This window comes from Diplotaxodon limnothrissa, linkage group LG2 (assembly GCF_057381915.1).
Source record: "Diplotaxodon limnothrissa isolate DT_005_m linkage group LG2, D_limnothrissa_male_GT1.1, whole genome shotgun sequence".
Classification (NCBI taxonomy): domain Eukaryota; kingdom Metazoa; phylum Chordata; class Actinopteri; order Cichliformes; family Cichlidae; genus Diplotaxodon; species Diplotaxodon limnothrissa.
The window spans coordinates 16,969,302-16,981,326 of record NC_140597.1 but is presented as its reverse complement, the minus strand read 5'-3'; the positions used below and the strand labels follow the sequence as shown (position 1 = coordinate 16,981,326).

Genomic DNA, 12,025 nt, shown 5'->3' with positions numbered 1-12,025 from the left:
ATCAACAGAACAGGTGGGTGCAAAGAATTTGTTATTCAGCTGATAAAATAAGCTTCAGATAAATTCAGTGACAAAAAAAGAATGTTTATATCTATTAGAAATTCTAAGAGTTCAAAAGGTCTCTATTTAGTTCTTTATTTTTTCAGTTTTGTTTAACCAACATTAAAAAACTAAAGCTCTTCTGGAATCAGAATAAATAGTTTAAAAAAAAAGAAGCAAAAATGACATGAAATAACTATATTTTTAGCCAGAGAAAATGGAGTTCAGAAAAATGCCAAGGTGCCCCCTCTCAGATCATGATGCCCCTTAGTACCATTTCATGTAGCCTGCCAATGTGACAGTTGGCGTTATAATATATATAAAGCAGCAAGGCATAATATCATATCTCTTCGATTTTAAACAGTATTCTAGCCAATATCAACAACTAAACATTCCCATCATTAACAAATACAGATGGTGTAAATAAAAACCAACTCACCATTTAAAAATTATTACAAAATACTCAACATAAACCACCATTATCTGATTAAACACTGTACATTAAAACTCCTAACACATTAAATTAAGATGTGTCTTATGTTTTGATCCATGTATCAAGCCAAATACACAGTTAAAGTAATTCGAAGTAATACACATAGACATGGAACTTGATAACATTTGACAGAACATTACAGTGTTTTTGTGCTAAAGAACACTCAGAATATCATTAACAGGCAGAGACTCCCCTTTATACTTTAGTTCACTGACCCTCCTGGAACACAACAATAAATATTTCTATATAAGATATTCTCATAAATGACTGTGTACTAGAAAGCTTACAGTTTACAGTCTGTTTAACATCCAGAAGTTAGCTTTCGCACATATCACAGGTCAATTTTGAGTAATGTTCTCTGCTGCAGTGTATGCAATTTACACTAATGCCATGATGTTCTCTCTTAAATGCATGTACAAGTTCACAGCCTGATATGAGTCTGTTGGTGGAGTCAGATGGGACTCAGTCATGATGATATTGCACAGTTCATATACATCGGGGTCACATGGTTTGGTCAGTCGAAAAACACACTCAGTTTTACACATTTCAACATGTTCTTCTTCAGTGGGGCAAAGGAAGTCTCTTGTCCCGTAGAGCTCAGGTAATGTATACATTACATTAGGTCGACCACTGGGGATATTGATGTTTGCTGATGGCCTGATGGAGTGTGTATTCCAAACCTGTGCAGTGTCATCCAGCTCATCCTGTTAAAAAGAATACAGAAATTTAAGAAATGCGATCGCATGTACGTATATACATATACGCAAATCACGATGAGACAACTCACTCACTGAGAGGAAGGTTTATTAGATTTATGCAATTTATTATTTTTAAACAATCATGTGCATTTTTGTAATCATGTACTTTACCTAATGTCATCTGTACAAGTGTTTCACACACTAACTACGGTTACTGTTATGCTGTGATATCTTACATTAGTACTATTAGTCTTATTACTACCTGCTTGGCTCATCTACTCACCTCATAATAATCAATTTGTTTTATGTCACTGATCATTGTATTTTGTATTTGTAAGTTATTTTGATATCCCAATCGAAATAATTCCAAATTGTAAATAGTTAATATTATAGATAAGAAAATTTCATATGCCATGTCAACATAAACAACATAGATGTTACTGTAGTCTTGGTTGTTGAGCTCTTCCTTAAGGCGGCCGATTGCTTAAACCTAAATTATAGTATTTACACAATTTTTGATTTCATTTACTCCCTGCTCCTCTCACCCGCTTCTCCCTGTCTTGTCTCTTTCTTCCTGCAAGTCTCTCCATTCCCTAAACCTGGTACAGGGCCCTATTTCAGGAAGTGAAAAACGATACTCAGGGTTGAGTAACCCCGAACTGTCCAACTCGGAATATTCGGTTTCAGAAAGGCTGATAACAATTAGTTCAATCAACGCGGAGTTGCTTTAACCCCAAGTTAAGCACGCGCACGAGGATACATAAAGCCCTTATTAGTGGAGCACAGATTAAGCGAGTCACCATGGAGACGGAGGGAAAGAAGGCGCGGTCAATGTATTTTACAGCGCTTGAGGCCGAAATTCTGATGGCAGCATATGCCGATAACATGCAAATTTTGCAGAAAAAAAGTAACACAGCCTCAGCTGCAAAAGAAAGGGAGCATGCATGGCAAAAAATAGCCGACAGAGTCAATGCGTGAGTGTTAATTTAAACATTGATCTAGGGATTTCCACCCATTTAACACGTTATTTATTATATTTTATTTTTTATTTTATACATTTTATTTTGTGACGTGATGTGATCGCAGGTGCAACCCAACAGGCCCCAAACGTTCCTGGCAGCAAGTAAAAATGAAATATAAAAATATAGTCCAAACAGGTGAGGTGTAATTGTATTATGAGCCATAGTGCTTGGTCTGTTTGTCCGATGTAAATCAATTGCAGTTAGAGGCTACATTAATTGTCTTTCTGTAAGCACTTATTAAAATTATCTGAGCACATTACAAGTACATATTTGCTTACTCTGTATGCTCAAATGTGACCCGTTATGGCCACTAGAAAAAAAGTGGAGGCCCGAAAAAAAAGATGGGGGTCCTCCACCACCACCACCACACAGAGGCTGAGCAGTTGGCTTCCACATTTGTGATAATGGGAACACCACAAACGAGTACAGGACACGTTTCACTTCCTCAGTTTCCTTTATCTCTCACTCACACACGCATGCATCCAGGCACGCAACAAAACATATTTTATTAACTCACCTGGATGAGTCCCATGCAACAAAACTGAAGGAGGTTTTTGTCCAGAAACCCACCATCAAAGTACCCGTTGTCTCTGATGTCTGCAAATAAGGATAACCAGAACTCCAGACACTGGCTGCGAAGAAAACGCCACCAGTATTCAATCCTTTGACTGGCGGTACTTGCTCCCTCCAAGTAACTCTCAGGGGTGTCGTTAGGAGCCACGGGCACAAGGAAACGCTGAAAGCCTCTAACATGGCCATTTTCAGTTCCAAGATCGCCCCTCACAACTCTAGGGCAGCCCTTTAAACGCTGCACCGCTTCTATGTAATACCCCCCGATCACTTTCGGATTACTATTTGTTGTGTATGCATTAAGCCAGATTATTTTTCTCGAGAAACCGTCAATACTACCATTGATACAGATGCCATATGGCTTCAGTTTGTCGTAGGAGTCCATGTGCCAGATGAAATTCGGCCCTTTTGAAAAATAGTTCCTCCGCCTGAAACGTCTTGCTTGCCTCAGTGCGACGCCTCGGGGATCCAGCTCCTTCAAAACCAAGCGCACATCCTCTTTCCTCACGCGTAGTCCATGTTCCCTGCATTTAGCGTACATCCATCGGTATCCGTGAAGCTGCCCAGAGTACTGCAATTGGTTGTCTATAAATTCAACCAAGACGGCCAGGTCAGAGTACGCTTTGTGGCGAGTGTGTCCCCTTGCGCTAAGAACTCTCTTCAGATGTCTTTCGCTTATATGAAAACTGTGTCTAATGCAAAGCACAGTTTTAATGTCTTTATAGTTTAGTCCAAGCTCAAAGTAAAAATCTATGAATCGCTCAAATGGGTGTGTGTCCTCCATCGCTGTGGTTGTTTCTAAGGTTTCAGTGCTGATTTGGAGGTCTATGGTACAGACTTTTGCGAGATCTCGCAATACTTTTGCGAGATCTCGCAATACTTTTGCGAGATCTCGCAATACTTATTGCGAGCGCTCGCAATACTTTTGCGAGATCTCGCAATACTTTTGTGAGATCTCGCAAAAGTCCGTCTTAATTTTTTTTTTTCTCCCTAATTTTTTTTTTTTTCCTCCGTAATTTTTTTTTCTCCCATGTCCCCTGGGGGGCTCCGTAAAAAACACACACACAAAGAAAGTGTTTTATAGTAATCATGGTTGTTCGTTGTTCTTTAGTATTTCAATTCAATTCAATTCAATTTTATTTATATAGCGCCAAATCACAACAAAAGTCGCCTCCAGGCGCAGTCTGAGAATATGCTGTCTATACTATGTGTGTGTATGTGTGTGCACGTGCTTCAGTACTGGAGCCCAAATCCAAGGCAGTCTCACAGGTCTCCATGAAGTGCTGAATACAACAGGCTGATACACTGCCTCTATTGCTATCACTACAAAGAGGATATACAGATACAGATTCAGGACTAACCATAAGGCCCCTTCTGTATATAGATGACTCACTGATCAACCACCTGTGTTGGAGGTTACTCAAGAAAAGCAATATATAAGACATTACTCATTACTGCATTATTAGGTAATGCTGTATTGCAGTAATGCAAATTCACTTTGGCAGTATTATTAGGAGGCATACACTACATTCTAATTGTTATGCAGATGATACCCAACTTCATCTATCCATGACGCCAGATAACACACACTACTTAAACTACTAGACTGTCTTAAAGACATACAGGCCTGGATAACTTATAATTTCCTCTTTCTGAATTCATATAAAACTAAGGTTATTGTACTTAACCCTAATAATCGTAGAAATGCGGTAACTATCAGATACTTAGTCTGGATTGCACTACCTTGGCTTCCAGCAACCCTGAGAAGAATCTTGGGGAATAAGGTCCAAGACATCAGCAGATCATTTTCAGTGGTCATTTGTCTTTTGATTTATTTCATTTTTCCATTGACTAGTCCCATTTTTTATGATTTTTTTTACAGCTGTCTGTAGAAGTGTTATGGTCTAACCTGTAGTGACAGAAGTGAAAAAAAAACCCAGTAGATTTATTTGATTAGATTTTCAAGATTATTTGTAACTTCAACTAGCCATTACTTTTTCAGCTTCCTTAGTGTTGGTGATGACTCAACATGCAGTTCATTGTGCTGTACTGATTGTCTCAATATTTCTAAGTGCTGGGAGTATATTAGGTACATTATTGTTATTAGTAGTATTATTGTTTTTGTTGTTGTTACTTTATTGACAATCACCTTAGATTTTCTTCATTTGATTTGTGCCAGCACATAAGAGATGTGCTCTTATTCACATTCTAATTCAAACCAATCACACCTCTGCCAAATAATTATGGTTGCGCCCCCAGCTCTACCTCCATTTCGTTGCTCCCTAGGGTTTTTTTCTGAGATTTCTCTGGCATCCATAAGTGTCAGCTTCACAATCTGTAAGAAACCCTTAACTTATGAGAATCAGTTAACTCTGCAGGTGTTTACAGGGCCAAAAATCTATTTTTTTTAAAATGCGGTGTTAACTTGTCCTGTCTGCCTGCTCAGAGAATATACACATAGCCCTTGCATCATGTTGTGTTTGCCAGGTTGTGAGGACAGATGGGTTGAACAGTGTGTAGATTGTGAGTGTATGCTGTGTTTTAGATAATCTGTCAGCTTGGCTTAAAACACACAAATTTATAAATGCTTGTATTGCAATCATTGCAAATAAAGCCTGAGAGTGATGTAAGCTGCATGATTTTACCAGGACACATATCAAAACTAGAGGGTGTTAGGAGATGCCTGTACAGCAGGTACAGTATGATAACACAGCCCACTGTGATTAATAGACTATCAAAAGAAATTTGTGCTTCTGTTTTGCTGCTAACCAAGCTTGCAAACACTAGGTTAAAACCTAACAGTTGCCTAAATACTGTGACTGCTGGCTCCAATATAGAGATCCTAGAAACTAATTTGAAACTAGATATCATTGTGGCCATGTCCATCTTTTATATAAAATCTATATTTGATTTCAACTATATTTCCTAATGCATCTTAATGTCTCATTTAGACTTCTGATGGAAGTCTGCGTCATAACTTACGATATAACTGGAAACCCATTTTAACCCTACACCAAACCTTCCATGTAAGCTGACGAGGCCCTCCCGACAAATATAACTACACAGTGGGCCAACGCAACAACTGAATGACATAGAAGGTTGCAGCATAGGGTTAAGAAGGGTGAAGTTATGAGGTTTCAGGCAGGGGACTAGGAAGTATTTTTCTGAATTAAGCGTCATGATCTGTGATTACCACCAACCAACCCCACATTTTAGAGAAAAACAAACAAACTCTTTGTTTTAAATACTGGTTTTATATTTCTTACTGATTCTTCTTTTCCAGGTATGAGGAGTAATAATCATCCTGTTAGCTAGCGCTCTCTCTCTCTCTCTCTCTCTCTCTCTCTCTCTCTCTCTCTCTCTCTCTCTCTCTCTCTCTCTCTCTCTCTCTCTCTCTCACACACACACACACACACGCAGTTACTCATAGATGCACTAACGTCTTTCATTGTGAAACTAGCATGGCTTGAATTTTACACTACATAGTAGCAATACTCAGTAGCTGGTGTGTACACTGATTTATTCCCTGTCTTTGTGAGGCTGTATTTCTCAGGCCTACACGCTCACTGTTTGGTCCAAATTAGCAGCATGAAGATATAGCCAGGGTTTGGGTGTACAACAAGTTCGGTCACATTGCCTCACACATTAATGGTGTGTGTGAATGTCAGTCTCTCACACTTTCCCTTTGTCTCCCGCTTCTCTTTTTGAGGTTAAATTATTTTGTTAAGTGATAAAATGTCAAGGCTGATTAGCAGGGTTTGGACAGGAGACAAGGAGAGTGTGGAGGAGAAACAGGAGAGAGGAGTAGAGGGAGGTTGGGATTTTTTAGAAGGTTCATTGACACTTTGCAGAATCATTCTGCTGTTCTACGTCTCCAAAAGGTGACAGGAATACTGATTGATAATGATTCAAAATTCATGTTTTAGAAACTAATGTCAAGAATTCCAAACAGACTTTTTTCACTTTGTCATTATAGAGTACTGTACGTAGATTTTTAAGCTTAAAAAACCAATTGAATCCATTTTGGAATTAGGCTGGAACATGGTGCTATGTGGAACAAATGAAGTACTGTGAATACTTTCTGGATGCACTGAAAAAAGGCTTAAATATACGTTTTATGCTGGAAATGGGGCTTTTTAAAACTTTGAATGAGCTTCCTTTGAGAGTAGTTCTTCATTTGTGCTTTGAATAAATGTCTTCTGCGTGACCCAAAATACCCCAACATGGTTTAATATCATCATTTACAAATATTATAGACACAGTCCAGGTTTTGGAATGGAAAATCAAACTGTGTTCATCAGAACACGGTTGTGTTTCCATTGCTACACTTAACAACTGCCAGAATTAGCTTGTGATCCACTTGCCATGCCTCAAATGGTCAACTGTCCATACAACTAAAAATGCTTCACGTGATTCTTGCAAAAACCATAGCTCTGTATGTCTTTAGTGGTTATGAAGTGCTTTAAGATAGGGATTATTATATCTGGAACCTGGAATACCGTCAACATACAAGAGTTTACATGTCCAAAACTTTAGGCCCAATCCAAACTAGTCCTCTGCAAACATGATGAACATTTGTAAACAGTCAACAGAAAGATGAATAAGGTTAATAATGATTACTTTGAACTGTACAGCAAGAAGACTCCAACAATGAAAAGATGGAGCCAGAAATTAGCTGAAGAGATCAGGTGAATCTTGTAAAATACAGAAAGGTTACACTTCATTACTTTTTCCCTAGAAAATCTTTCTTTCCTTTTATTCCAGTTGCTCAAAATAAAGGGCTAATTTCCTCAATATAAAACTGATCAAAATTTTGGCTTTGTTCAATCATAACATGCATTCTGCTAGTTTCATTGATGCCTTTTTCACCATGGAAACTGTGGACTATGCAGCCATCCAGTTGTAGTCAGGTCAGCTTGAAACAGAGCTGATGTTTGCGTTCTGGTTTGGTGTTTAAAATCACAGAGTACAATTCAAGTGGTCAGAGGAGGGCTAAACATAGCAGCTGCACTGAATTTTGTAATCACATCGTGTACATGAGAGTGGACCTTCAGGGGAAGGGAACTCTGGGACTTGAAAAGATATTGTTTGTATGGATGTATGTGTTCACTCTGTGTTCTCAGAGAAGCACAAAATGTATTCTTCATTTAAGCCTAAAAAGAGTCTGATCTGTTAACAGCCAGAAAGAATAGGTGCAAGCTTCAGGTTCCAAAACTGTGGTAATAGTAATCCACCTGTGTGTGTGTGTGTGTGTGTGTGTGTGTGTGTGTGTGTGTGTGTGTGTGTGTGTGTGTGTGTGTGTGTGTGTGTGCGCACACACACCACTAATTGCTGAAATATTCCAGACTAAAATGTTACTAAACCACTGAAAACTGCCAGGCTATGTGTTTGTATGTTGTGTGGAAACAGTGGAAGCAGAAATGCTAGTTAAGTGTGTGTGAACAGCAGAGAGTGCAGAAAAGCTTTTAATGATTAAATGTATAGTCAGGGCCAGTTAGGAAAACTGAAAGACAACCAAAAATGGCCCAATACTAAAGGTTGTGGGACTGGAAGACTTAAACATTTGGTTCAGTTAAAAAAAGGGCATATTTTATTTGGTTAGTACAGTTGCCCCCTCCCCCCATGTAAAAAAAAAACATGCCATGATAATGCTGCTTATCTCAACACAGGGCTAGGACTATGAGAAATTTCTACCAATGGAGTTCTGGGAAGGAGTAATTATACACATCATCCTTAACACTGGGAACGATAAGTGAAGGCTAAAATGAAAGGATGGTGACAGGAAGGTTCCTCTTGAACAAATCTATCTCCTCTTGTGGTAGAAACTAAGAATCCATCACCACCATCGTCCTACGTGCAAATTTAACCCATGAATCTATCTTCCTCCCAATTTGTCATACATGAAGTCTCCTTGACATCAAATTTTCATACACCATGTACTCAATAGCATTATTTCTCAACCTGTAAAAGTGAACCTATTTGGGCCCAATGGCAGAGAGCTAAGTTATCAACTAAGGGTAGCAGGCTTGGTTATCAAACTGCATGCATACATTCTACACACAGACACAGGTATCAGCTAATTAGTGCAAAATGATAGACTAATAAAATTCCTAATATCATTAATCAAATCTGAAGCAAAGACTCCTTGGCCACCTCATCCTCACAGCAAGCCCATATTTGTCAGATAATTCTGTTCGAAATCTTCTAAAAGGCGACACAATAGAGATGTCCAGTTCTTTGACTTTGAAGAGGTGAAGCCTTGCAGACAGCAGTCACCTTTAGTTTTCTGTTCTGACAATCTAAGAATGCAGTTTTTAACCTTACTAGTATCTAAATAGATAAGTTATTCACAGTGGGTAAAATAAGTAAAGTAAGTACTGAATATGTCACCACTAATTTTCTAAGTAAATATATTTCTTAATGTCAACACTATTGAAATTCTTACCAGATATCAACAACACAAGAAAAAAAAAATTAGATCATAAATGCTCATGGATAGACTGATAGATTGTCATGGTTTGCCGGGGCAAGCCGTGTGGAATCATTTAGGACCAGGACGCGGCAGCTCTGGTGCAGGTGAGTATTTATTAACGAAGGAAATACAAACAACAAAGGCACTGGGAACATGAAACTGGAACCTAAACTGGGTAAACTAACAAAACAAACCCGAAACGAAGATGCAGGGAGGTCCGGGGAAATACACATGGAGAGATGCAGGGAGACCGAGGGGAAACAACACAGACGAACCAGCAACTACTATGACAGAAGACACAACTTAAATACACTCAGAGAACACAGGGAGATTACACACAGGTGGGGAACACAGCTGGGAGTGATTAACGTGACGAGACTAGGGAGGCAAACTGAAAACACTCACATAAGACACAGACCTTCACAATAAAACAGGAACTACGCATGAAAGGACACAAACTAAGAAACTCGGACTAGATACAGGAACACACGGGCAGAACAGAGTAAACACTAAACAGAGGAAGAACAGAAAACACAAAACGCTGGGTCAAAAGGACCCAGGATCATAACATGGATATGGTTTTGCGTTTTATTGAGCTTGGAGAAAAATTAAATGTGGCTATACTGTATTACCAATACATGTGAAACAGAAAGGCAGATCATGCAACAATTTGGCAAACCGAAATGAAAGCTTCCTAACAGGCCTGGACAGAAAATAAAGCCTCTTTGCACCTGTTATGATCACACATAGACTGATTTTATCTAAATGTCACTTTTTGGACAATAAACTATTTTAGTCTAATCCAAGCAAAACACCATCAGAGCCAATTCACCAACACCAAGCAGGTGTAAAATCAGGGTGAGAGTGACTATTTGGAAAGCTATGATGTCTGCAATTTGCAGCTATCGTCGCCAGCAAGTCTGATTAGATCAGAGTATGCTCCAATTATAAACAGGTTTATGGGTGCCAGCCTTGGTGGATTAGTCTTAAAGCTGATGCAATTTGTGTCATGGATCGCTGTGTGGCAGGCAGGAGGAGGACCCAAAATGCAAAACTCACAGACACGGGGATGAACTCAAAAAATCACAGCTTTAATGCTGGAGAGGCAGAACGTAGGAAATACAAAACTAAACTGGGAAAACTAAATACAAAGCTCGCCAAGAGACACAGGGAGGAACACACACAACATGAGCGAGAACGCGACACAGAACTGAGGGAGACGCAGACATAAATGCACAGAGGGTTAACGAGGGAAGTGGGAGCACACGGGGAACACAGGTGACACTGATAATCATAACAAGACACGGCAGGAGTGAACACAACACTAACGGGAGACGGGCAAAGTAAAACAGGAAGTACAGAGGTTCAGACAGGAGGAGAGAGAGCACGGGGAGAACACAGACATAACGGGCTGGGGAAAACATAGAATAAAACACAAAGAGAGACGAGGGCTCATAAATACACAGAGGGGCACACAGGGGGTAAGAGTCACGAAGGGAAAACACTTAGGGAACAACACAACAGGGCAACTCAGGAAACATGGCCTAAGGAACGAAATACTAGTGATGGGCAGATGAAGCCCCATGAAGCACTGAAGCTTTTCATCCAATTGGTTCACCCCAACGCGAAGCTTCATGAAGCTTCATTTGCTCTAGCAGGACACCTACTGGACGTAAAAAATAATAGCTGGCATGAATTTGAAGAGTGTGGCATTTTGCACACAGCCTGTAAATGTCAACAACAAAAGGAGTGTGTAAAACATGTATATTGTAGTGATGGCAGTATACTGTGTATATTTATAGTGGCAGTATGGGAAATGATTATTTGGAAATGCTTGAAATGGAAATGATCATTTACTGTGAGGTGAGGTGTGGTTGGGGTGTGGACAGTAGTTGTGCTTTTGTAATGTTGAGGTATGGACAGCTACACACTGAGGCTGTGAGCCTCAGTCCTGCCTTTTCACATTTTATTCTGTAAAAACTAAATTTTCACTGCTTTTATGGCCTTTTTAGTGGGAAGAACATAGCTAGGATTTAATGATTTAACAAATCTTTTGAATCCTTTGTCCTCCACAATGCTAAATGGCTGTGAGTCCTCAATCACCATGCTGACCAGGTCTTCATCTATTTGAGATTGTTCTCCTGAGGAAAGACAATAAAGACAAAGCACAAATATAAATATCACAAATGTAACTTATAACAGTTGTATAATATTGTTATATCATTTAGCAACATTACTGCATGCTATATTATCATGACATTTGATGGCTCACCTAGTCTTGCTCCACAATCGGTGTTCCCCCTATTCTCATGCAAAGCTCTGTAGTGCCTAAGCATGGATGAGGTGTTGTTGTTATATCCCAGCTCCCTGGCACATAGCAAACACTTCACCTTGTACAACAGTAAAGACAGCTTAACATAAATTGTATTGCACCATCAGTATTATGAAAATACATCTTCTGTAGAAATTTACATACCTTGTTGGGAGGAATAAGATCAAAATGTTCCCACACAGGGGAGGACATCTTCCTCTTATTAGCTGGCTCCATTCTCTCCTGACTTTCTCTCCTCACTCTCATAAACCTCCAAACGGTCTCCAAACTCTCACTAACCGCAACTCTCCATCAAACACCCACATTTTTGAATGAAGTCTGATGGGTTTATATCGCTGTCATATCTCGCGGCCAGTGTTGGTCAAGTTACTTGAAAAAAGTAATCAGTAACTAATTACT

The 12,025-nt window shown here is 39.3% G+C and overlaps 1 protein-coding gene across 1 annotated transcript; it reads right to left on the bottom strand.

The window, feature by feature from the left end:
* Nucleotides 1–909: 909 nt before the first annotated feature.
* LOC146638329 (uncharacterized) lies at nucleotides 910–3,207 on the bottom strand. Its single transcript, XM_085367721.1, has 2 exons — nucleotides 2,770–3,207; nucleotides 910–1,236 (listed from the first exon to the last, which is right to left on the bottom strand). The coding sequence occupies exons 1-2, from the start codon at nucleotides 3,205–3,207 to the stop codon at nucleotides 910–912; spliced, it is 765 nt and encodes a 254-aa protein (XP_085223847.1).
* Nucleotides 3,208–12,025: the final 8,818 nt, after the last annotated feature.

Bases quoted from the DNA above. Each gene is read 5' to 3' on its own strand.
- LOC146638329 (XM_085367721.1), bottom strand. From the start codon at position 3,207: ATGGACTCCTACGACAAACTGAAGCCATATGGCATCTGTATCAATGGT. The intron at 1,237-2,769 runs GTGAGTTAATAA...TCTTTTTAACAG, and splicing joins GTTGCATGGGACTCATCCAG to GATGAGCTGGATGACACTGC.